Below are 25,454 nucleotides of genomic sequence, written 5' to 3'. Positions count from 1 at the left end.
ATAATGCTCTTCCTGCCTGTCTTGGGACAGACACTGAACAAGTCATAGTGCCTGTTTTATTCCCTCACTTGTCTTAGCTCAGATTATCTTGTGTTTGTCCACTGCTAGCCTTGAGGCTTAACCTGGTTATGTGGATGAATGTCTCAGATGTTAACTCAGCACCTGAACTTGTGCTGGGCTCTAAAGAAGACATGGTCATCATATCTTTTTTCCTCAAATTCATTTATCTTTTTAAAAAATATTTGTTGAGGGCATACTATGTGCCAGCAACATTAGTGTTTGTATAGAAAATAAAATTTTTATATAATCTCCTGAAAATGAATATTTGTGTTTTTGCAGATTTTTTGCCCCTATATTTACAAGTTGTGTTACTATGAACATTCTTTTTGTTAATGCCTCCTAGAGCACATTTGCACAAGTTTCTCTTAGCAAAAATGAATAAGCTATAGTTACATGCACCAACATACATAAATCTTAGGAACATAATGTTGATCCAAAAAAACCAAAAGCAAACAAATTATAAAATAATAGACACAGTAGGATTGTGCTTATAAGATGCCAAAAGCATGCAAAGCTAAGTGTACAATATGTTGTTTAAGGATACATGCATATGGGATAAAACTATTATACAAACAAGGGAATAAGAAACATGAATAGTGATTATCTCTAGAAGGTGGAGAGAGAATGAGCTGTGATGGAGCACAAAAAAACTGCTGTTGTATCAGTACTTGAGGATAGCAGAAATTCCTGTTTATTCAATGAGTGGTAGGCAAGTAGAACTTTGACATATTATAAATATTATAATGTATGTTTATATCAAACATTTATAGTATAAATATATGTGTACTTTAAAAATATTTATTAAAGAGAGACATGGATCATAACTTCAAGGAGCTTGCACCTTATTGAAAAATAAAAGGCATAGGTAAGCAAATAAATAGCATAGAGTGCTCAAGAGAGATATCTAAAGTTTAGTTATTTATAGTTCAGCAGTAGAGACTTTTCCATAATTAGCTTCAATTCAAAGGCAAATATAATAAGTGCTATAGTTAATGTTTGAATAAAGTGTGATGAAGGTATATAGAAATACATTTAATGGAATGTAGGAAAGTTTCTTGAAAGATGACATGTAAGTTTGAGCTTGAAGGATGAATAAAATTTTGAGAGATAAATGGTGAGAGAGGCTTTTTAAAAAGAGGAAACACTATAAACAAAGGTATAATCAGACTAAGGACAGGACATAGCTGAGGAATGAAAGAAGCCAGTGTAACTAATACCCAGCGAATATGGATACAGTGGAAGGATAGGATGGGAACCAATGATGGTGGGACTTTAAGATCATGCTAATGCATTTTGCCTTTATTTTGAAACCACTGGGTAATCTCATATTTCTCTTTGGAAAATCAGATCTGTTCTTAAGAAAAATATGTCTGATGGCAGTTGGATTGGGGGTAAAATAGGCTCACTGAGACTGCCTTGGAAATTTGCAAGCAAAAGATCATGACAAGTAATAACAATGGAAATGGAAGGAAGGAATAAATGTGAGAGTGACCCAGAGATGTGACTTGATTGGTCATTGAATTTGCAGTTAACTACCACTTTCTTTATCTTATCCTTCTCTAGCCTTTTTGCCACAGCTTGTTCCTTACTGCCTCTATCTGTCTCTTCTTAGTTGGCATCCTTGATTTGGAAAATTGTCATGTAATGATGCAAAATAAATTACCGACTGCATTTTAGCTAGCATCCTTAAAAGACTTGTCTGGGAAGGATTTGAAACCCTTTTACCGCTACACATTTTATACCAGGGCAAATGGCATAAGGATTAAGGAAGAATATGTATTTTCTAATTATAGTGTTGATCCCTCAAGACATTGACCATCTATTTGTGATTTAATTAATCTGTGCATTAATATGTAAAAGTGCCAGATATACTATGTGTCAGTTTCTTTTTGCTTAAAAGTATTACAGCCTGTTTTTAAAAATTGTTCAAAATGGAGAGAATTATCAGATTTTGAAAGTTAAATAGATAATCTTTTTGTTGTTGTTGTTATTTCAGTAAGAATTATTGTATTGTAGGAAATGTTTTGGAAGTTCTGTTATACCTTAACAGGTACAATCGACTAGACAAATTTTTGTGTTGCTCATTGTTATATTTTAAGGCTTCATTTATTAGATGTAGTTGAAGAACAAGCAAATGATTCATCATGGAACATAATTTGGAAAATCTATGTTGGGTTTTTATTGTTACTGCTATATGTCTTTTAAAACTAAACCCTACTTATCATCTGGTTTTCTTGAGAATTGCTTTTTGCCACATCTTTTAAGCATAAAATCCTGAAAAAATATTTTTTGCTCATTTAAAGATTTGGTATAGTTGTAGTACACGATCAGTATGTAATCAAATTTTCCAATGTGGTAAATAAACTATGCAAGAAGAGATAAAACTACATTATCTTATCTTGCTCTATTCCTTTCTCTTGTTAACATTGATAATAGTTTGTATTATGATTTAACTACTTTGAATTCTTTTTGGGAGAAAATAACTACACTTTACCAAAAGGTGTTTATTTTTATCACTTTCTGGGATGTTTTGGGGGATTTCATGATTATATGCCTACCTAATGCCTTTGTTTTACAGCCTCCTGCTTAGCCTCTAATTGCTACCTTCTCTGTCTAATAATTACTTTTTGCCTTTTAGTGTAGTCTTACTAAAACTAAAGATATTTAGTCTTCACTTTGATACAGCATTTAGAAATGCACCATCCCCTGCCTAAGGAAAGGTGGTTGGATAGTTCAAAAGCTTTTGCTGGGACACCACACTCATGCATTGAAAGGCATTTGGGGAATTCAAGCTCATCATTTAAGGGGAGATTTTACAGCTGTGCAGCTGCATATAGTCACTGCAGTATTTGCCTTCAGCTTAGTAAAAACCTGATCTGTATATTCTACTGTAAAACATTCTGAGTGCATGCTGTACAGAATTCTAGCCTTATTGGGAGCAGAAGGGCATGCCTTTCATTGGTAACTAACAGGAGCATTTGGGGAGCAGTTTTCTCAAGTTTGATTAATTAGAACCATGATGATAATGTTTATCAATCATTTACCTACAGACAGCCACTTCTGAGGATCAGCTTTTTTGTTTATTCCAGTTAAATTGTCAATGGACTGAAGTACCACCAGGTAGCTATGTAAAATCATTGCGTATTTTCCCCCTATTCTTTTTTAAATTTTTAACTTTTATTGTACATGTTTGCAGTACACAAAGATTGCATTCCTTGTGGGAGTTGGTACATGTACATAGCACATATTAAGATCCTCTTTCCCTCTTCTTTCTCTCCCTTCCTCCATCTCATGATCCTCTTGCCATTTGCAAAAGATCTATCCCCCTGCTTCCCATTATCTGTCTTTTGTTTTGCTCTTTACTTATGCTTTGGGTTCCCCATATTACAAGAAAGCGTGTGATATTTAAACTTACGTGCCTGATTTATTTCAGTTAACATTATGGTCTCATCAATCTTTTCTTTTTCTTTATGACAACCCACATATATACTGTCAGTCAGTAATTCTCATTCCTTTTGGGCTATATATAAAATTTTTGTTGTCAACTCATTTGTTCCCTTTAATCTTTTTTTCATGCCTTCTTTCTATTTTGTTTTTGCTCCATTTCCCAATGTTCCTTACATTTCAGGTTTTTGGACCTATTATTGATCATTTTGGTTTATTTTTCCCCTTCAGACAGGATTTCCAATAATAATTTCTGTCCCTAGCTTTATTAAGGTAACATTGACATACAAAAATAATTTTTACTTAGGGGTATTTCAGTTTTATTCTCTTTGAAACTAACATTTCTTTTTCTGTCATTAACAACTTTTTTTCAGAAACAGAAAATTAGTTTCCATTTGGACTGCTATACTCTTCATTGTCTTTGAATTCAAAGTTGGAAACCTCACATATGCAAATTCAGTTATGTTTGCTATAATTATCAAGCCCAGATTCCTTTAGTAAATGTGTGAGTCTTGGCATTTAGATGTTAGGGAAGAATGTGACAAGAGTATATGCAAAATAAAGCTGAAGGGAAAGAAAGAATCATTTGGAATTATATTTTTTATTAAAAATATCTAATTAAATGTGTGTTTAGCTCAAGAGAAGGAGAACTTGACTCTTTTGCTTGTGATAGTGGGCAGTGGGGTACAATTCCTCAAAAATTAAGACACTGAGGTATCTCTTCTTGATGGAGGGGATACTGAGCAGTAATCATTAAAAAGGGGAATGCAGAGGGTAAGTGGAGAGTTTGGAAGGTCACAGCACAGGCAACATGATCAGACTTATAATGGGAATTGTGTACAGTCATACAAATATATTTAGAAGGTGTGTGCAGAATATGTGTGCATGGTGGGAAAGTGACCACTGAGCGCTCAGATCTTTGCATAACCAAGGAGTACAGTGGGCTCTCAGCCCCACAGGCTTCTGGCTGGTGTGTTAGGTTAGCCACTGCCTGGCCTTACAGGTCAAAAGAGGGGTGCAGAAACATACACCTCCCTGTTTTTCTTCAGCTCTGTAAATATCATCTTTCTCTCCTTTCTTTCTCTCTCTCTCTCTCTCCCTCTCTCCCTCTCTCCCTCTCTCCCTCTCTCCCTCTCTCCCTCCCTCTCTCTCTCTCCCTCTCTCCCTCTCTCCCTCTCTCCCTCTCTCCCTCTCTCCCTCTCTCCCTCTCTCCCTCTCTCCCTCTCTCCCTCTCTCCCTCTCCCTCCCTCCTTCTTCCTTCCTTCCTTTCTTTTCTTTTCTTTTCTTTCTTTCTTTTTTCTGGGTATTGAACCCAGGGCCTCATGCATACATGCTAAGTACTCAACCACTGACCTACACCCAGCTTCTTATAAATATCTTTATATACCCTTCTTCACTTTCCTATATGTTTAGTGATCTTGACAACCAGCGCCACTCTCCATAATGAATAGCCATATAAAATCTCAGTGTTTAATACCTAGCTCTTTGACTTGTCAGGCTAATGATGAATGACTGTGAAATCCATCCCCAGCTTCTCTATCCAAACTAGCCACAAAAAGGCCTTCACTTTGGTTATTTAGAGAGAGCTATGTAATAGGTGAAAAAGAAATGTGAACTTAGATTTTAGAGTCACTAATTTAAATTCCATGCCAAGGGAAATTGCGGTGCTTAACTCAATATGGAAAGAAGATGCTGGGAACACATGTGCCTTGTCTTCTCCAGAGTGTAGCCACGTTTGGCATGCCCTTTGACTTGGCACTAGCAATGTAACTTTATACCAGGGTTGTGTTTTAGGTTTGGAGTGACTTATGGTAGTGTGTGCCATGATGGCTGGCTTAGAAGATGGTGGAAACAAAAACTGTGGAGCAGAAAATGATGGCAGATACTTTTGGGCGGTGCTAAGAGTCAGAGAGAGGGCTGGTGCAACCCAGTCTGTTTAGTGGGAGAGACTCTAAGAGATAGAATATTGGTCAGAAACTCTGGGGTTAATGTGGCCTCTAGTGACAGAAATGCCCTGTCCTCAGATACCATTTAATAGAGTGTGACTCACGTTTTTCTAGCACCTAGAGTTATGTATGATAGAGAATGTATTTCATTCTTTCCAGGATCTCTAAATTTTTACAACTGATAGACTGATGGAGTCCAATTGTTAATGGTCTTTTCCAGCATACTTAACATAATGGTGCACCTTACAATTTATTTCTTATAATTAATGACCCATTATAATAATTATGATCCTGCTATCATTCACTATGTTTTCTGTGTGCCAGAAGTCATTCTAATATACATGAATTTTTTCAGTCAATCCTTACAATACCTCTGGCTTGAGGTTTCTGGTCTATTCTGGTACTTTATTTCTAGGCTCTTTCTGGTTAAAAAAATCATTAGGCAATGGTTTAAAAATACAGGGATATATACAGTTGAGCACATTTCACCCCATATAAAACAACTAACTCATGATGATTTTAAATTAAGTGATGATATGGGAAGGCAGAAGGCATTTATGAAATAAGAAGAAGCAGTTGGGTTTATTCTGGTGGCAGTGGGAAGAAGGCCAGGCTGGGATGGAAGGTTCTTTTCTATTCCGTCTCTGTTGTTCTGAGCATGAAAGACTACAAATACTGTGACAGTCACAAGACAAAGTGTCAGGCCTTCATTTTCTCTTCTTTTAGCCCCTTGCTCTTCTTTGGCTGATTTATCTTTCCTGCCTGTTCTGGGAGAGAATATTCCTCTCTTTGTGGCTCTAATTTGGGAATGGTAGCTGGCTACAGTTAGACAACGGAGAGCAGAAAATTCAAAAGCCATCCATTTTACTTCACACCTCCCATCTGGTCTTCAGTAATCCCCAACAATCCTTCCTGTGGGTGATCAGAACATGTGTGGAAGCCAGTGCATCTCCCAGGCCCGCGGAAGAACGCTGGACTCATGTGTTTTCAAATTGATGTGACAGATTCGAATGCTGTCCTGCATTATTGCAACTTGTCTTTTGACAGAGTGGCTTACAAAGACATATGGCCAATAGTCAGGAAAATCATCTTTGGCTGAGAAAGGCTAAAATTTGTCAAAATGAGAAAGAAGCATGTCATTTTTACATTCTTATTGGACTTTCTTAGAGAATGAAATAAGGCAACATGGTGAAAGTGGCAGGTTTTCCTCCTTCCTTCAGGACCTAGTACTGTACCAGACACACCAGTACATAATAGCCCCATAATAAGTGCATAAACAAGTCTATTTCCGATGGCCCAGAGTTACAACTCTCTGTTCCAGACCTTGCCTTTTTCTTATTCCTCTCCCTCAATCTGTCCTATATAATTCCTTCAAAGCCAAGTTTTCTGCTGAGGGGTTGTTTTGACAAACTAAACTTTGCTGGTGTGTGAGATCCTGTGAATATATAGCCTTAGAATGGTCTCTGGAGTTCTTGGCCTTCCTTTCATGAAGATACTATGCTAATCATTTGCACGCACAAATGTGTGTGTTTGGGGTGAGTTGGAGAAACAGAAGAGTTAACAAATGTGAAGAGCTTCAAAGTGTTGTGGCTTTGAAACCTCAGATGTTTCTCTCTCAGGCGATGCATTTCTTTTTTTTTTTTTTCTTGGTACTGGGGATCGAACTCAGGACCTTGAGCTTGCGAGGCAGACACGGTGCCACTGGGCTAAATCCCAGCCCAATGCATTTCAATTTTAATGAGGACTTTTGCTCTGATTAAAAAGAGCAGGTTGAACAGTGTGGTTTTCAGGAAGAGGAGAGCTGGAGAACAGTAGCACATCATCCTTGAGACCTTCCCTCTCTCCTCGTCTGATTTGCTGCCACTTGTGTTCACCCCTCCCTGTGTCTCCATTCTGGTTCTAAAAAAACAAAATGGTTGTGATGTGTAAGTAGTACTATCTTTATTATTGTTTGTTTTTCTTCTTCTCAACTTTCAATGCCATGGAGTCAGCACAAGACAAATTTTAGAGACTTGTAAGTCTTTTTTAAATCAAGGAGTAAGCATGGTGAATGGTTTGTTGTACTTGCTGTGCCAGAACTGTATGTCCCTATTCCTTTTTACTTCATAGTGCACTGTCTAGTGTTACCAGATGCCACCAACTTCAACTTCTAAAAGTTAAAGTGGTCTATCTAGGTATTAAGTCTTTTGACAGATTTCTTTGTTTGGAAGTTTTACGAATGTATGATTAAGTTGATACTATCCCAATGTGTTCCATACCAGATACAAATTTGAGTTACACTTGTGGTTCCAGGTATCTCCTTTGACATCCTTCCATGGGGAGCTTTCTCTGACCAGCCCCAGGCAAGTTAATGACCTGTTATCTGGGTACCAGTGCAGTTTGCATGTAATTTTTTGGCTGATATTTCTATCTCCCCTGCTAGTTTCAGAGTTGTTGAACTCAGGGGTCTTGTTACACCTACTGTAGCTCCAGAGCTTTGCCTGTGCTACTGAATGAGTGTTTACTATAGGAAGGAATAGAGAGGGAGAGAGAGAGAATCCTTTTTTCCCCTTGCATAATAGCCATTGCCTTGACATTTTGTGCGTAAAAGTCACAAAAGCTAAAAAAAAGAGTCACAAGAATAAACATGCTCAGTACATATTTATTCATTCAGCAATCTTCGAGCATACTTGGTTTAATACTTAGACTAATCCAACATTCCTCCACCCCCCAGTAAGAATAAATAGAATAGACTCTAGCCTCTTAGATCGCCAATAAAAAGAGATATCTGTACCATATTGTGCAGAATGTGTGAATAAGTATGGGGGTGCACAAGCCAGGAAGTCTACCTCTTCCAGGTGGGTAGGTCTGAAGACCTCCTCGAAGTGGGAACTGTGAGGCTAGGCCTCTGAGAATCAGTGGTAATTCAGTGGATGGAGAAAGGAGGGGGTTATTCAAGGTAGAAAGACCTACCCCTGTCATGATATGAAAGTCTGAAGAGTAGAACCTTTGGAGGCCAAAATAAGAGGGCCAGCTCCAAACAAGAGACTGGAAAAGGAGATGGAGAGCAGATCCACGGTCCACTGTCAACCTCACTCCTGTAAGCCAGGGTTTGTGTGTCCTAGCTGAGAATGTTAAACTTTACTTTCAGCAGTATCCATGAGAAAAGAAAAGGTAACATTTTATCTACTTTTCCAAATTATTCCTGAGTAGGAACACATGGCCAATTGGCATGGGTTTAAAGGACACACAGATTGGTTATTTCCTCTTCACAATCTGCTGAACTGGACGGGGAAAGAGGATCTCCCTTGGGAATCTCTGCAGGGCACCACAACAGAGATGCAAGGACAATGCGCTGGGTTTTATTGCACCACTAACTTGAGATCATTCAGGAGAAAATCTAGGAACGGTAGCATGTATGCATTTGTTATAGTGGCTAGTTTAAAATGGTGCCAAAGAGAGGACAATTGGTCAAATTGCATCCTTACATTGGAAACCTGCCTCTCCCTCAAGTCTGTTTTGTGTACTTGGCTTTACTGTAAGAGAGGGAATGAGCCATGATGTATTTTCTCTTTTATTTTCTTCTGTATTTCTGAAAATAGAGAGGTGTACTGTGAGTGATCACAGACTGTCTGACCTCACAGTCTAATTTCTTGCAGCCTCTGCATCACATAATTAAAGTTGTGACTCTCTCTAGTCTGACCCATGTCCTTTCGTCCCTGGCTCCTGCCCTCTAGGCTACTGGGTTGTGTCCAGGTACTAGGTGTGCATGGGCAGCTGCAGCAGGACTGACCCTCTGAGACCATGCTGCCCCTGCCCCCATGTACTGCCACTGCCTGCTGAACAGCCCTGGGTGCTGGTCCCCAAAACACTTTTCTGTAGATTCGTGCAGCATGTACATGAGTCATGCCCACTTCACACACTGTTATGTGCAGTGTATGCTTCTGGGTTTCACTCCCTGAGGTGTCAGACATGATCAGTATGAAAACCCTTGCCTGCCAAAATTTTCCTAGAGAGAATATTCACCTTAATTTTTATAGTGAGAGTAACCTTAGCACACACTAGAATTTATCTCTCATTTGGGAATTACATTAAGCAGTTGGTTAGTATTCAGTCTTAACTTTCACATGGAACATTTTTCTGCAGTTTTTTTTCCCTCATTAGTTTGATGGAAAAACACAAATGATTTGAACAACACTCTGCTGTATTCAATTCATCCTCCGTCAGGTGATATACACCACACAGCATACTTTATTTAGGAACTTAGTCTTGGAACTAAGACAAATTATAGTGAGGAATACTGGCATTGCCTGGGGGTGGATTTCTAAGCCAATTACATGGAAAGATAATAATGAAAGTAGATTATCATGTAAGAAAACATTTTTTGGAGATTGAAGCAGCACAAAAGACTTTTAAAGTAGAATCTGTGGGAAAAGGTTGAACTCATTGTGATAAACTTTTTGGACAGGAACACATCTAAATGAAATTTATAACAGAAAAGACTCATGGCAGAGCTATAGAAACCTACAATAATACCATATAATAAATTATTTAAGAATATTATAGTAGTTCTGAGCCCGAGGATATGGGAGGAAGATTAAACAATGGAAATGGTATTACAGAGCTTTCTACCTTTATACATATTTGACAGACATCTATAGTAAGTGCTTTTTCCATCTGATGACTTTAAGGAGGTGAAATGCCAGATAATAGCCTCAGAGGAGGAACAGTGAGCAAATTCATGAATATTGTTCCTGTTTTGCTTTCTATTATAAAGGACAGTTGTTAAAGTATAATAAGTTCATTGGTGAGTTATACTCTCAGAAAATGAAAACACAAGGAGGTTTCAGAAAAGCCAACCTGTTATCTAAAGTGGCTTCATGTACTAACATTTGTCACTTTAACCTTGGGAGAGATGTAAAATAGTAAGCCAATTTTATGATTGCTATTCCTTCACTTACAAATCTGGTCTTGATAATTGATTTGGCTTTCGCAAATCAGTGTTGACTATTTTTTATGTCTAATGTGCATGGTGTACTTATTTGTGATCCGAACTTGAAGTATGACAGACACCATTGCAGTTGTAGAAGTAGTGGAGTATACCAGGGTTAGGACACATATCCAAGTACATTGTGTTATGGGATGGGGTAAAGACTTTTTCTTAAGATTATTGTATATTTTACTTGGTTTGTATGATAAAGAAAATTTGTATAATCTTTCATAATATATAAAAAATGCAGTTTTGCTATTTAATAAGTCATGTACATGGTTTAAGTTACTTTAAATTACTTTTATACAAGAGACATTTATAAACATACATTTTTAAATCAACTATTTTTCCTTTGGGCTTTAGGTAGCCTCTTATACTCATGATCTGAAGGTCAGCAGCCTTATAATTTTCTCCAAGAAACTAGCTAGATTATGTATTATCATTTTCATGTTATTTTTTTAAAATCATGAGATAAGGGAGAGATTTTAGATGGCTAAGTACAAGCACATTTCAAATAACACACTGGAGACCTTAATAATCTTCATGCTGTCTGATAAAAATAAAATTATGTATTCATTGTATGTTCTCCTATATTTTTAAAATGCTAGAGATACCTTTAGATGCTTTGTAAGAATTTCAACCAGGAAAAAGTCATTGTTTGAGGCATTTTGGGACAAATTTATAGAATTACTTGTCTCCCCCGCCCCCTCGCCTTTGGCTTTTTGAGACAAGGTCTCACTGTGTAGTTTAGGAGGGTGTTGGACTCACTATGTAGCCCAGGCTGGCCTCAAACTCAGTGATCCTCCTGCCTCAGCTTCCTGAGTGCTGGGATAATAGACGTGCACCAACCTGCCCAGCAGAATTACCATTTTTAAAGTTTATCCTGCTTTCCAGCATCCTTATTTCTGTATTTAAATTTGTTTAAGCCTTTAATTGGCAAATAATAATTGTATGCATTTATTGGGTACAACGCATGCCAAGTGTATCCAACATGGAATGATTACGTCAAGCTGTTAGCCTCTCTGTCAGCTCGCATCAGTTTTGGGGTGAGAATTTTAAAATGTATTCTTAGAAATTTTGAAGTATAAAATACTTTAATACTGACAGTAGTCACCATGCTGTGCAGTAGATTTCAGGGACTTACTCTTCCATTTTACTGAAACTCTGAACCCTCTGACTACGCCCCCCTCCCCGCCACCCCTGCTCACTGTCATTATAATCTATTTCTATGAATTTGGCATTTTTTGGTTGCACACGTAAGTGGGATCATGATCGTGTGGGATTTTTTTGGTGTGTGTATCCCTGACTTTTTTCACTTAACAGTTCTCTAGGTTCATCCATTTTATCACAAATGAATTTCATTTTGTTCTTAAGAGGCTGAGTAGTATTCATATGCATGCCACATTTTCCTTATCCATTTATTCTTTGGTGAACACATAGGTTGATTCCACTATCTTGGCTACTATGAACACTGTTGGAGCGAGTATGGGAGTGCAGATACCTCTTATTTTACTTCCTTTGCAGACATACCCAAAATTGGGATTGCTGGATAATATAGTAGTTCTTAGTTTTTTGAAGAGCCCCTTCATACCATTTTCATAATAGCTATACTAATTTACTTTTCCACCACATTGGGCAAGGGCTCTCTTTTCTTCATTCCTTCACTAATGTTTATCTTTCATCTTTTTAATAAGATATTCTAATAAGTTTGAAGTAATATCTTGTGCTAGTTGTAATTTTTATTTCCCTAATGATTTGAGATGTTGCACGCTTTTTTCATGAACATATTGGCCATTTGTATATCTTCTTTTGAGAAGTGTTTATACAAGTCCTTTGCTCATTTTAAAAAGTGTTGTTTTCTTGCTTTCAAGTTGGTTTCCTTATATATTTTAGATATATAGCCCTTGTCAGATGTATGCTTTGCAAATATTTTCTCCAACTTTATGATTTGTTTCTTCAGTCTATTGTTTCTTGTGCTATGCAGAAGTTTAATTTGATGCAACCTAATTTTTCTGCTTATGCTTTTTTGTTTCTGGTGCTTTCAGGATCATATCTATTTGTTTTCTGTCTTTTAACTGTGGTTGGTTACATTTACAAATGAAATAGCATATAATTGAGAAGTGGTTGAAAACCTTATAATATCAAACCACCATAGAGGCAGCTCAGTGTCTAAGTCATAAGCATAGTCCTATACATCCTCAAGCAAACATGCTCTTTGGTAAAAGATGCAGGCTCTTTAGTAACTTCTTAATAACTGGACAATATAATTGTTTTAGTTATTATTTTTTAAAAATGTGAAATCCAAAGATGCTGTAATTACCCTTACCATTAGAAACCTCCTGGAAACACTTTCGTTCATTATCATGGCATTTGTGAACCTTTATGTGAAGAATGTTGCCTCTTCTCCCCTGAGGTGATCTTTGTCCCCAACCTGGTTCTCTGCCACTGTTATACTGGGTTGGAGTTTGCAAATCGCTCATCCTCAGGACTAGAAAAAGATTATAAATGGGTGACCAAATGAGGGAGTGGGACATGAAGAAAGGCCTGAATTAAGTCCTGAAAGATGGATAAATACTTGCCGCACAGGTGGGAAAGATCTGAGATTGTTCAGTCTGTCTTAGTCACTTTGTGATTGCGAGACACAGTAACCAACACCAACAACTTAAAGGAAAAAGGGTTTATTTTGGCTCATTTTGCCGTCCATAGTCAGCTGACTCTAAGCCCGGATGGCAGGGCAGAGGGCACAACAGAAGAGAGTTGCTCATAATATGGCAGACAGAAAGCAAGAGTGTCAAGGGAGGGAAATACAACATTTTGGGTTGTATTTTTCCTCTTCCATCCAGGCCCCACTCCTGACAACACCCAGCCATTCTGCCCCCATGATCCAGTCCCTTCCAAAAATGGTGCCTGTGATCACAAGAGACTTTAGGGGGACATCTAGAAATAAAACATCGCACAATCTCTTAAGGTTTAAGAGAAGATTCTGAAAACAACCTGTATTTAATAAAATGTCATATTCCATGGGAGGAGAAGAAACACTCCGGCTAAAATACTTACTATTCTTTCAACACTAGTTTTAGGAGTCGGAGTGAGGGGCAATCATTTTGTATGAAAAGGTCTGCTTTTGGTTTTTGTAACCTGCCAACTCCTCCTACTCCTATTCCTTTAATCCACAAAGCTTAATAAAATTAAGTGCAGTAAACTCTTTTGAAAATTTACCTTTAGTCCCATTAATTAGGAACCTCTATGTGTGTAAAGTCCTATATGCCAAGTATTCTACTTAGGTGTTTAATAGGGAAATTATAAAGTTGATGCAGATGGTCTTTGAGGGACCACTTTATATTTGTGACCAGAAATGGACTATCTGTTTAAGTGTTTGAAATGTATTTCCTTCAAAACTTGGAGTATTCTTTGAAACAAACTGTGTAAAAGTCAGTAATTAGGCAGAAAGTGACTGAGAAGTGGGTAGTTCTTCTGTTATGGTGTGGAATTGCTGTGCCCAGGATGGACTGTGAGTTTTCCAATGATGTTTAGCTTTGCTCTTAAAGGTGAGGGCACAGCATGATTTTTCCTTCAGTCTCAAATATCTCGATTTATTAGCTGCCAGAATAAAAAGCTTTTATACAGTTCTAAGAATTTGAGAAACAATATAAAATTTGAACACATGGCATACAAATGAGTATCTATGTCTCTGAAATATTCACTTGGTGTTTTTTTAATTAAGTTTATTGGTACATTTTAGGTACACCTAATGATCACATTCATCATGGGGAATTTGTACCTGTACATAATATATCTTGATCCTTTATCTCATTCTCCTACCCTCCTTCAACCCCTCTTCTCCTCCTTATTTACAAAAGCTTTCTATTTTTTCCTTCTTTTCTCATTTTTTCCTTTCCCTTCCTTCCTTTCCCCTGCCCCCTCCCTACTTTGTGTTTTAAATTGATTGCTACTTGTTTATTCTACAGTTTATTCTATTTATCTCAATAAACTTGTTTATTATATTTATCTCAAAAGATAAATGTCAGATTCTGAACCTAGAATCTACATCAAGTGACATAATAATTTGGGTCATAGAATAATTATATTTCACTTTGGTTGTTTTTATGAAACATAGGACTCCAGTGGCCACTTGTACTAGTTCAATAGATTTTTGTCATCTGGCAAGGCTGTAATGTTTATAACATTATTTTAAAATAATTTAAAGGAAAAGTTACAAAACATAGCTTTATATTCAATAATAATAATTTGTGTGTTCTAGTTTCAAATCATGGGAAATATTTTTAAAGAATACTCATGCTTGGGGCCAGGGATTTGGCTCAGTGGTTCTGCCACCTGCCCTGCAAGCACAAAGATCCAAGTTCGATCCTTGGTACCAAAAAAAAAAAAAAAAGAGAGAGAGAGAGTACTCATGCTTGATTTTGTGGAATGAATTCTTTACCCTAATCACTTTTATCTTTATTGAAATAATCCCATTGGTATGCTTTTCTAGATATGTCTTCGTGTGAAGTATTCATTTATTATTTAGTATGTATAATTTCCTAAGATAACTTTTTATGCAAAGTTAATACTTTAAAAATATTAATATAGTGAAAATGGCCATACTTCGAAAACTGCTATGTAGATTCAATGCAATTCCAATTGAGAGCCCAGCAGCATACTTCACGGACCTTGAGAAAACAATCCAAAAATTCATTTGGAACAAGAAGAGACCCAGAATAGCAAAAGCAATTCTAGGTAACAGAGACATGGCAGGGGGTATCACAATCCCCAACCTGCAACTCTACTACAAAGCTACTGCGATAAAAACAGCATGGTACTGCCAAAGAAACAGACCTGAGGACCAGTGGAACAGATTAGAAGATGCAGAAACAACGCCAGACACACTCAGCCACCTCATCTTCGACAAAGGAGCCAAACACCCTCACTGGAGGAAAGATAGCCTCTTTAATAAATGGTGCTGGAAAAATTGGGCTTCAACTTGCCAAAGATTAAAACTAGACCTATATTTCTCACCATGCACTAAACTAAAATCAAAATGGATTAAAGATCTAAATATTAAAATAGAAACTCTGAACCAGTTGGAACAGAGGTTAGGTAGAGCCCTTGAAGACACTGGTGTAGGAAAAGATTTTATGAACAAAACCTCAGTTGCCCGTGAACTAGCACAAACAATCAACAAATGGGATCTCTTCTTATTAAAAGGCTTCTGCACAGCAAGAGAAACCACCAACAGTGTGAAGAGACAACCCACAATGTGGGAAAAAATCTTCACCTGCTCTTCCTCAAAGGTCTACTATCTCGAATCTATAAAGAACTTAAAAAGATCAGACCTCCCAAATTTAAAGACCCAATCCAAAAATGGGCATCTGAAATGAGCAGACATTTTTCAGACAAAGAAGTAGAAATACCAAATAAATACATGAAAGAATGTTCAACATCACTGGTCATTCGAGAGATGCAAATGAAAACAACGCTGAGATTCCACTTCACTCCAGAAAGAATGGCTGCTGTCATGAAATCCACCAATAACAAATGCTGGCGGGGCTGTGGGGAAAGAGGAACCCTGCTCCACTGCTGGTAGGAGTGTAGACTGGTGCAACCACTGTGGAAATCAGTATGGAGATACCTCAAAGAACTAGGACTGGAAGTCCCATTTGACCTTGCTATTCCACTGCTGGGGATCTTCCCCAAAGAATTAAAAGAATCATACCGCAATGATATATGTGCACCCATGTTCATAGCAGCGCAGTTTGTAATAGCTAAAACTTGGAAACAGCCCAAATGCCCATCAACTGGAGACTGGATCAAGAAAATGTGGGTTTTTTTTAATGAAATGGAGTACTACTCAGCCATAAAAAATGAGAAATTAGAGACATTTATAGCTAAGTGGATGCACATTGAGGCAATACTCTTAAGTGAAATAAATAGGACACAGATGTGTAAATACCGAATAGTTTCTCTGGTGTGAGAAACTGAAAGTGTAAATTAGGACTAAAATGTATAATAGGTAATGTGAAATAGGAAGAAAAGGGGCAAAGGGGAAGGAAGTGGGAGGGGTAGGGGAAAGGAAAGAAGGGAATGGGATTAATATGAGAAAATGGAAAAATAGGAACAAAATCTTTATAAATAGGACTGGAGGGGTTGAAGGGAGGGCTGGGCAAGGGTGAAAAATAAGAACCAAGAGAGATTATGTAAAGGTGCAAATTTCCACTGATGAATGTCATTATATTGTATACCTAAAATGTACCAATGATTAGAATGAATAATCAATAATGCAAAATAGGAAGCAAAGGTCCAAAGGGGTAGGGCTAGTGGGAGGAGCAGGGGAAAGGAAAGATGATGAGAAATGGAAATAAAGTCTTTGTAAATAGGGAAGGGTGGAGGGGCTGAAGGGAGGGCTAGGAATGGGGAAAAAATAAGAACTAAAGTGCATCATGTAAAGGTACAAGTTCCCAATGAGAAATGTAATTATGTTGTATACCTAAAATGTACCAATAAAAGAATTTAACAAAAAAATATTTAAAATTTGTTTTGTCTCTTTCTATTCTTTTACCTTTTGACACAAGGAACAGTACCTTTTAAGTTATTGTTTGAGTGTGCCTGGACATATCATCTACCTGTTCTTTCATTTAAAAAAGAAAAATCCCAGGAGAAGCCTCATATCCGTCATGTCTGTCCACGATACTTGTCAAGATTATTTCCTGTAAAGTTATTTTTAGTTGATGTAATGCCAAGTAGAACCACCATTTTTAAGAAAAGCAAGAGTGGACAAAATCCATACTTTTATTTGGTGGCTCAAGAAGACTGTCACGCACACATAGCTCTCAGAATACTACAGATGAGGAGCTTGTTTGGAACTTGTTAAATTTAAAAACACTCTACTTTTATTGTAGAGTTGAATGAAATCTAGAGATGAGAGTGACAGATTGATAAAAGTGAAAATAGGAAAAGAGCAGAAAGTAAAGAATAAAAGGAAAAGGTACAAGAGAAGCTAAAGGGAAAGAGAGAAACATAAGAACTGTCATCCATTGCTTCATTCAGCAAATATTTTGTGCCAGTACACCAGGTCCTTGGTATAAGCAGAGAATCAAACAAGTCCTTGTGCTCCTGTAATGAATAAGACTGTCGTCCCATCCTTGGTACTAGTAGAAAAAAAGATGAAACGAAAAATTAGTCTGGAGTGAAAAACTAGACAAAGCAATATGGGCAGTGGCCTACAAAGGTTGGATACCTAAGGACAAGAAAGATGGAAAATTAACTTTCAACTGTTCCTTTTCATGGCCCAGAACTGCACCCATCTCTCCTCCTCCACATCCACATCCACATCCACATCCACATCTACACCCAGCTTAGTTTCTGGCATCTTCCTTCACCCTGTTCTGGATAAGGACCCTCTGGGGATACTGAGGACCATACCCAAAAAAACATTTATTAGTGTCTTCTGTGTACCAGGCATTGTGCTATGTGTGGGACTATAATAATAAATTATAAGTGTATAAATGATACAGAAATACTATCTCTATTATTTGAGTATCTTATAATCTATTTGAGTATAGTGGCAAGTAATGAGTAAATAATGATCTGGTTTGCTAAAAGAGTAAGTACAAGCCATCTAAGTCCAGGGATAAGAGACCACCAAACTGACATTTCCTCTTGTAGTTCTGCCTCTTTTAAAAATTTCATCTGAATGAAACTATTTCAGAAAAAAACTTTCAATATGCTTTGTAGTTGAGGAAAAAAATCAATTTTGGTTTAATTCAAAATTAGCAAATTAAATATTGTGTGGTTTTTCATTGGTGGATTACTTTAGCTGAAACTCTGATTATGCTTTAAAATATGTATTAAAATCCATATCCCCCTTCCATATTCATACCCACTTAAAAATACAACTTAAGAAAACCCACAGAATCTTTTGTCCTGGATTTTTATCATCCATTATATACATAAGCCTATATAGGCAGTACAGTGTTACAGCTTAATGCAAAACAGATGCCCATAAAGCAATTTAACTGGCATTTGTTTAAAATATGTGTATGTACACCAACTTATTTCCTCATTTCAAACTGTAGTTTTATCAGACATTTAGAGGATAAATGCCAAATCATGATAAGTTGTACTGAATTTCATATAAGAGCTGCTTGGAGCAGTGAAAGGCTCTCAAAGGACTGAACACTTTTTCATACTTTGTGTTCTTTCATATAAACTTGATTTAGAGAAATCTCTCATCACTGCTTTTTCCTGTATAAAAACTTTCTAACAAGTCAGCATCCATTTGTAGTCACTGGATTATCTCAAGTCTACCGTGGGCCCTTCTACTTTCTTTTGATGGGCTTTTTTATTTTTTGCCCTAAATTTATATCTCCTGTCCTAAGTACTCCCCTGAACTCCATTTGTTCATTCTTAGTCTTGTCTTGGATGTCAGATAATCTATTTCAAATTTAACATTACTGAAACAGGACCATTGGACTTCCTGACAGCTCTCATCAACCAAACCTGTTCCTTTGCATTCCTCCATCTCTTAATAAATGGCAACTGTAATCTTCTACTTGTTCAAGCTAAAAAGTTCCAGCGTTATCTTGACTCATTTTATTCTCTATAAAGTCCTCCAGTAAGTCCTGTTGGCAGTGCTACCAACTTCTTCCGACTTCTCACCTTCTGACCACGGTCATCCGAGCCACCATCATCTTTCACTTGGGCTATAGTGATGACCTTCTGTGTCCTCTACTTCCATCCTTACCTTTTAATAGCCCATTCCCTATACAACAGCCAGGATGATCCCCTCAAAACATCATCTCTACTCACTCCTTGGTGCGGAATCAATCCAGTGAATTTCCAGTGATTTTGTCATTCAGAGTAAAATGTCACCCAGAATAACAAAGTAAGGCCCTGTGTGATCTAGCTGCTTCTCTGATCTCTCTTACTTCTCTTATCTCTCCTGCTTTGGCCACACTAGGCTTCTTGCTGTTACTCTGGGTACCCAAGAACACTTTTACCTCAGGGCTTTTGCACTTGCTTTTACTCTTGCCAAGAACCTTCAGTACCTAAGCTATGCACATGCTCATTTCCACAGTCCCTGAAGGTCACTGCTTAAATGTCACCTTATCCTAAAGAGCTTGATTGACATTCTTTTTCTCTGTCTCTTTACTATGTTTATGTTTTTAGCATTTATCCACAAGTGATATTTTCTATCATCAGATTTTTTTTTAAAGATAATCTGTCTTCCTGTAGACGATGTTAAGTTCTATTAAGCCAGGTATCTTCAGTTTTGTTTGTATTGTTTTATTTCCTTTACTGCTCTTTCCCTAACATCTGTCTGAGGCAGTGATGTGTGACCAGGATCTTGATTTTCTCATTCCAAGTCCAGTGCTCTTGCCATGGTGGTGTGTGGCCTCTCATACATTTGTCTTACTGCAGAAAGGTTTTTTAAGTTCCTTGAGAGCAGTGATTATCCTTTTTATTTCTCTGCCATATACCACAAAGGGTACAGGACTGTGCCACATACCCAGTGAGGGGCTCCATGTGTCTAATGAATGCCATAGCTTGACCAAATTACTACCTGTGTTTACCATGGTCTGTGATCAGCTTGGGTCATGAACTTACTAAGGAACTCATTAGATACAATAGTATTTGGAAATTGCTTTGGGTAAAAACCATTGATATGTGGGAGGGAAGTTTTCAACAAGTAGCTTATTTGTATTCTGAATGTTGAACATTTTATGTAACTGTAACTTTGGATGAGAGTGATTAGACTGTAGCTAATAGTTGCTGTGCTAGTTTAAACCTCAGAATGTTAGTATTTCTGTACCGAAACACCTTGTGTCCTGAAGGGGAGTGTGCCCCAGAGAATGCCTTTTGCAAATCACATAGCATCCATATTTAGCTTGGACCTAACCATACAAGTACAGAAAGGCCCTTCCATTTTATTTTCAAAGTTTTTATTCTTTTGCCTATGAAATTTCTTAAGTGGCTCTAGAAACACTGATTGTCTCCCCCTTGTTTTGACAGGTGATCTGCAACTCTTTCACCATCTGTAATGCAGAGATGCAGGAAGTTGGTGTTGGCCTGTACCCCAGGTATGGCAGACAGTATTTCATAGACTAGAAGACATGGCCTTAATTCCCACCCAGCTCCCAGCCTTTCAGAGGTAGTTAGAACGACTGTCCCAGCAGCTGGCTTAAGAGCCAGGCTGGAAACTTAGTGATGAATTACAAGAGGATGTAAAACTGTTAAGTTTTATAACTGCACATGATATGCTGTGCTATTATTAATGAAGAGGCAGGCCTCTTCAGAACTAAATTTTTGTTCTTAGGGGGTTTGGGGTAGGAAGTTGAGGACTGTGGGTACCAATTAACCGTCAGCCTGAGGTTTGGTTATCCCCCACACCTTCCCTGATCTTATTGCCCTACCTCCTGTGCTGAAACACATGAGAATTTCATCAGACTTGCTGTCCTGTAGCAGTGGGTTAATTTTGTAATTTGTATTACCATACTCTGAGCACCATCAGTCCAGGAGGCAAGAAAATTTTGAAGATTGGCTCTCTGTACTGCTTCTACCGCTGTCACTGTGATGACCTTTGTCCCTGCACTACTCGACTGCCCTTCCACAGGCACTAGAGTCATCCTACTTTTATTTTGGTTTATGTCATTTGGGTTCAAGTATAAATATATTCTGTTTTATAATTAACCACGAATCTGAGAATTTGGCCTCTTTTTTCCCACAAGTGCCATTAGCTGCAAGTCAGGTCTATTGGTATTGAGTCTCCAAAAACAATAACAAAGAATGGTTCAGAGCATTGGCTCTGAGTTCAGCCCACCTAGTTCACATTCACTCACCACTTATTAGTGTGTGTTTTGGATAAGTCATTTAATGCCTGTGTATCAGCCTCTTCATCTGCAAATGATCTTTGTAAAGTCATTGTGATGACTGCATTTGATAAGCTTGCTCAAGTACTAAGAAAGTACTTTCTATCTAGTAAGTGCTCATTCTAATTATTATCAATTTATGGTGGCAGCTTAAATACATTCCATTTTCCCGGTGGAAAAGACTACTTCCAGGGTGATAAAATGATGAGGCTATGGCTTGGAGTGCATTGGGATCTAGAGATCACCTCAGCTTCCCATGTAACAGGAAGTCCTCCTCATTATTATGCTGTAGCTGAGGCACCAAATGAGATCCTTTGTGGGAAAGGTCAGTGGCATCCTGGCTGCAGTGATTGCTGCTGCCTCCTATTATCTCAGAGATGATTTCTTTGCAGCTCACTTTTACTCCCCATCTTCATGTTGGATTACCTCCCTGGCTGCTATCTGAGACACCTGCCCACCTACCCCAAAAAGGACTGAAAAATATTTCTATGCACAAATTTCCCTAATTAGCCACCATCTTAGGGAGCATTTTATTATATATAAAGTGGGCTGGTGATATTTCTGTGAATGTACACAGAGTATTCAGCCTATGGGGCCCTCTCAGGCTCAGTTATTTCCTCCCACCCCACATCCCCCAGCCCAAAGTGTTTTTTCCATTTTATTCACCAAATGTAGCTGTTTGACTCCATCTGCTGGGCCGTGACAGTCTTCCTCTCTTTTTTCAGTATGTCCTTGCTCAATCACAGCTGTGACCCCAACTGCTCCATTGTGTTCAGCGGGCCTCACCTCCTGCTGCGTGCTGTCCGAGACATCGAGGTGGGAGAAGAGGTAAGGAAACTTGGGTTTGCACCTGCCTGGCCTCCTTCCCCACCAAAGATTCAGTGTGGCCATTCCTACAGCCAGTTGTGCTTACGGGACAGCTTTTCATTATCCTTCCTTCTGCCAGTGAGAAGATACACGATATAGTCACCTCTGTCCAGCAAACAGTCACATCCCAGTCTATGGATGTGTTAACTTTTTATTTTGTCACCATATTTCTGGATGGTGATAGTTCTAGTGTGTGATTTCTATTTATGTGAGTGGTGGTTATGTGTGTGACAGAGAATTGTGAGATATATATATATATGTGCACAACAGTTGTTAAATCTCAATGGCAATAGCTCAGTGGCCCGAAACATCCCTGAATCCCTGAAAATGGTCATTCTTCCATGACAGGGAGGGCAGCCCACTTGTGAATAGATTCCAAAGAGTTTACTCACTCCAAAGGGCACTAATCAGATTTTGAAGGTGATTATGAATTTTTTATATCTGTGTTTAAAAAGCAAACAGGTTTTATTCTTTCAGGCTGTCATTGGACCTTTACAAATCCATCCTCATTTCTGGGTGATCACTTAAGCAAATGTACAGAAAATAAATAGAGGCCTGGGAGCATGACCTCTGGGAGTGAATTGGCCTTGACTCTCAGTTTGTAGACAGCCAAACCCTCCTGTTTTGGCGAGGAATCTTCAGAGCAGCTTGAGACCTCACAAGGCAGGCACACCTGGGCCATTCGAGGACTGTTGAACTCAAGTCTGCATGGAGTTTGCTCCATTACCCTCTGCTGAGTTCTGGATTACAGATATTTATGCTTTCTAGAACCCACTTTCCTTCTACCATCCAATTTGCTAAAGTGGATATTTATTGCAAGGAAAACAGAGGATCATAAGCTTTTATTGCATTTATGCAGCACTCAGCCAATAAAATCTGAACTCAGAGGTATCATATTTTATGAAGACGGGAATTTGGCTTTGACAAGCTTCCCTCCAAACAGATTGCCAACTGAATAAGTCACCACTTACACAGCAACTTTGCTGAATTTCTCGTTTTTAGGACTGGTGTACCAAGTGTACATATCTATCAATGATATGAAGAATTTAGATTTATTTTTTCTGGGGGCATATATGATTGCAAAGCAGGTGAGAAAGGGAACTATTACATATTTTCAGCAGTATTAGTTTAGAGGCCAAAGAGTGGCTGTTATTGTTGTTGTTGATGATGATGTTTTAGTAAATTTACAAAACCAGAACAAGGGCTAAGGATGTAGCTCAGTGATAGAGTGCTTACCTAGCATGCAGAAAACCCTGGTTTCCATCCATACCACTGCGAAAGAAAAAGAAACTTGACGAGCAAACAGAAAAGCTTTTAAAAATGCTTGGAACTTTCAGAAACAAGGGAAAAGTTTTCTCATATCTTATTTTTAAGGCTTGGTCACCACTTACTCTGCTTGGTTGGTTTTTATGTAGTTGAAAAAAATACCCATCTTTTTGTGCTTATTTCACTTTTTTCACTTTCTTTTTCTATCTCTGGAGCAATAAGCAAATCCATCTTCTTGCATAAAGCAGAACATTTCTGCTCAGCATCAAACCCTGCAGACTCAGGCATTTTTTCGATGGTTCTTATCAAGGCGTCTTCTCAACAAAAAGAGGATTTTCTCTATAAGTCCTTCTTTATCAGTTTGTTAAAACAGAACCTTATCCATTCTGTATTATGTGCCTTGGTAGATGATATTTCCTCTGCTTAAGACTTGTCCTCTCTGCCCACCATTTCTACTGCCTTAATGTCATATGCCGTTCAAGGCCCTTTCAAACACCATTTCTTCCATAAAGCTTTGCCGGGTTTCCCATGTTAAGGGAAGACCTTTCCTCTAGAATCCCCCTTTTGATGGTTATTAGCATATATTGGCACTCACTCTGACTTATTCAGCTGTCATCTTCATGGGACAGAGACTTGGGTCTTGCTTACTTCTGAACATCCTAGCACTTTGCCTTATACCCAAGAGGCACTGATCCCTCTTTGCTGAATTGACTGTCTATTAATTGAGCATACTTTGAAGACCAGTAGTGTTTCTCAGTGGGGCACAATTGGCATTCTGAGTGGAACAGTTCTTCATTGTGTGCCACTGTTGAGCACTGAGGAAGAATTGTGTCTCCGGACCCTGCTCAGTTAATGTCTGTAACTGCCAACAACAACTAAAATATATCCTGTACATTTAAAACTGACACACTGGGGCCAAGATAAGGAGAGGGAAAATCATGAGCAAAGACATTGTGAGGCATTTGTTAAGAGGACTAATTCCCATTTATTATGCAGATATTAGATGGAGCAAATTTAGACAATTTGGTAATTCCACTGCATCATCTTTTCATTTTGGCTTTTCTGTTCATTAGGACACCTCCACTTTTAACATGGGCTGCTTGGGATATAAGCACCAGAATGTAAGCTCCACTAGGGAAGCCTAGACAGTGAGAGAAACAGGAGATCCTTGATTTATATTTGTTGAGTAAATGAAGAGGCTTGCCAAAGGTAAAACAAGAGATAGAAAGGAATATTACAGCTGTTTTGAACTTATGTGTGTTCTTATGTGCAGTACTTACATATGTTCTATTCCCTGGCACTCAGAAAGGAACATTAAAGCCCGCTCATGGGGACATTTCAGTCCTCACACAGGGAGAGCTGGGAAATTGCTGAAGTTTCCACAGTAGCAGAAATTGCTTTACCTTTTGTTTCTTTTCACATAAAACCATACTCTGGACCACATTTGGAACATTTTCCTTCAATTCAGCACTATTTACAAGGTATTGCAATTTAAGAATTTTTATTGTTATGGTGAATTATTGAGTCTTTTGTGTTAGTTTGGGGGTTTTTGTCTTTTCTTCCTGCCACCTCTTGGAGAGAAGTTTGTAATATCTCATACATTGCTGTGCCCATGTGTCATGGCTCTCACGCGGATTGCTGATTGCTGTCCCTGCAGAACTGTGCTAAGCTATGAAATACATTTGTTAGCCTGATAGTCTTGTAAAGCATGGATCAGAGAAGAAAGCTGGACAGTCTAGGCCATCCTCATGGGTTTCATAGTTAAAAGAACTTGAGGCTGTTATAACTAATGCCATTGGCTGTCAGCCTTCTCTGGAGCCACATGGCTTGGGAGAGGTGATTTGCATGAATTGAACATATCAATATACCTAATGTTAGTTTTAATCTAATGTATTTTGGAATGAGGTCTGTTCCTTCCTTTAGTTCTTATTAAATCATTTAACAAAAGTCACTGAGTACTTACTGGGTAACAGGAGTGGGGTGATAGTTTCAGAAACTTTGAGGAATATGAAGATGAATAGGACCCAAACTTGCCTG

General features: G+C 38.1%; 1 protein-coding gene across 11 annotated transcripts in view; it reads left to right on the top strand.

Moving 5' to 3' along the window:
* Smyd3 (SET and MYND domain containing 3) overlaps positions 1-25,454 on the top strand; it is an 877,202-nt gene that overhangs the window by 595,602 nt on the left and 256,146 nt on the right. For all 11 annotated transcript variants that reach the window (XM_087194068.1, XM_087194067.1, XM_021265507.2 and 8 more), the window contains 2 exons: positions 20,428-20,495; positions 22,010-22,112. In XM_087194068.1, coding sequence (XP_087050194.1) covers positions 20,428-20,495; positions 22,010-22,112 — 171 coding nt within the window. The remainder of the gene's footprint in view (positions 1-20,427; positions 20,496-22,009; positions 22,113-25,454) is intronic.

The sequence above is a fragment of the Heterocephalus glaber genome, unplaced genomic scaffold (assembly GCF_053883595.1).
Source record: "Heterocephalus glaber isolate CG9 unplaced genomic scaffold, H.glaber_assembly_v1.0 deba00001600, whole genome shotgun sequence".
Taxonomy (NCBI): Eukaryota; Metazoa; Chordata; class Mammalia; order Rodentia; family Bathyergidae; genus Heterocephalus; species Heterocephalus glaber.
Note: the sequence above shows the minus strand (reverse complement) of the source record. Positions and strands in the feature narration are given on the sequence as shown.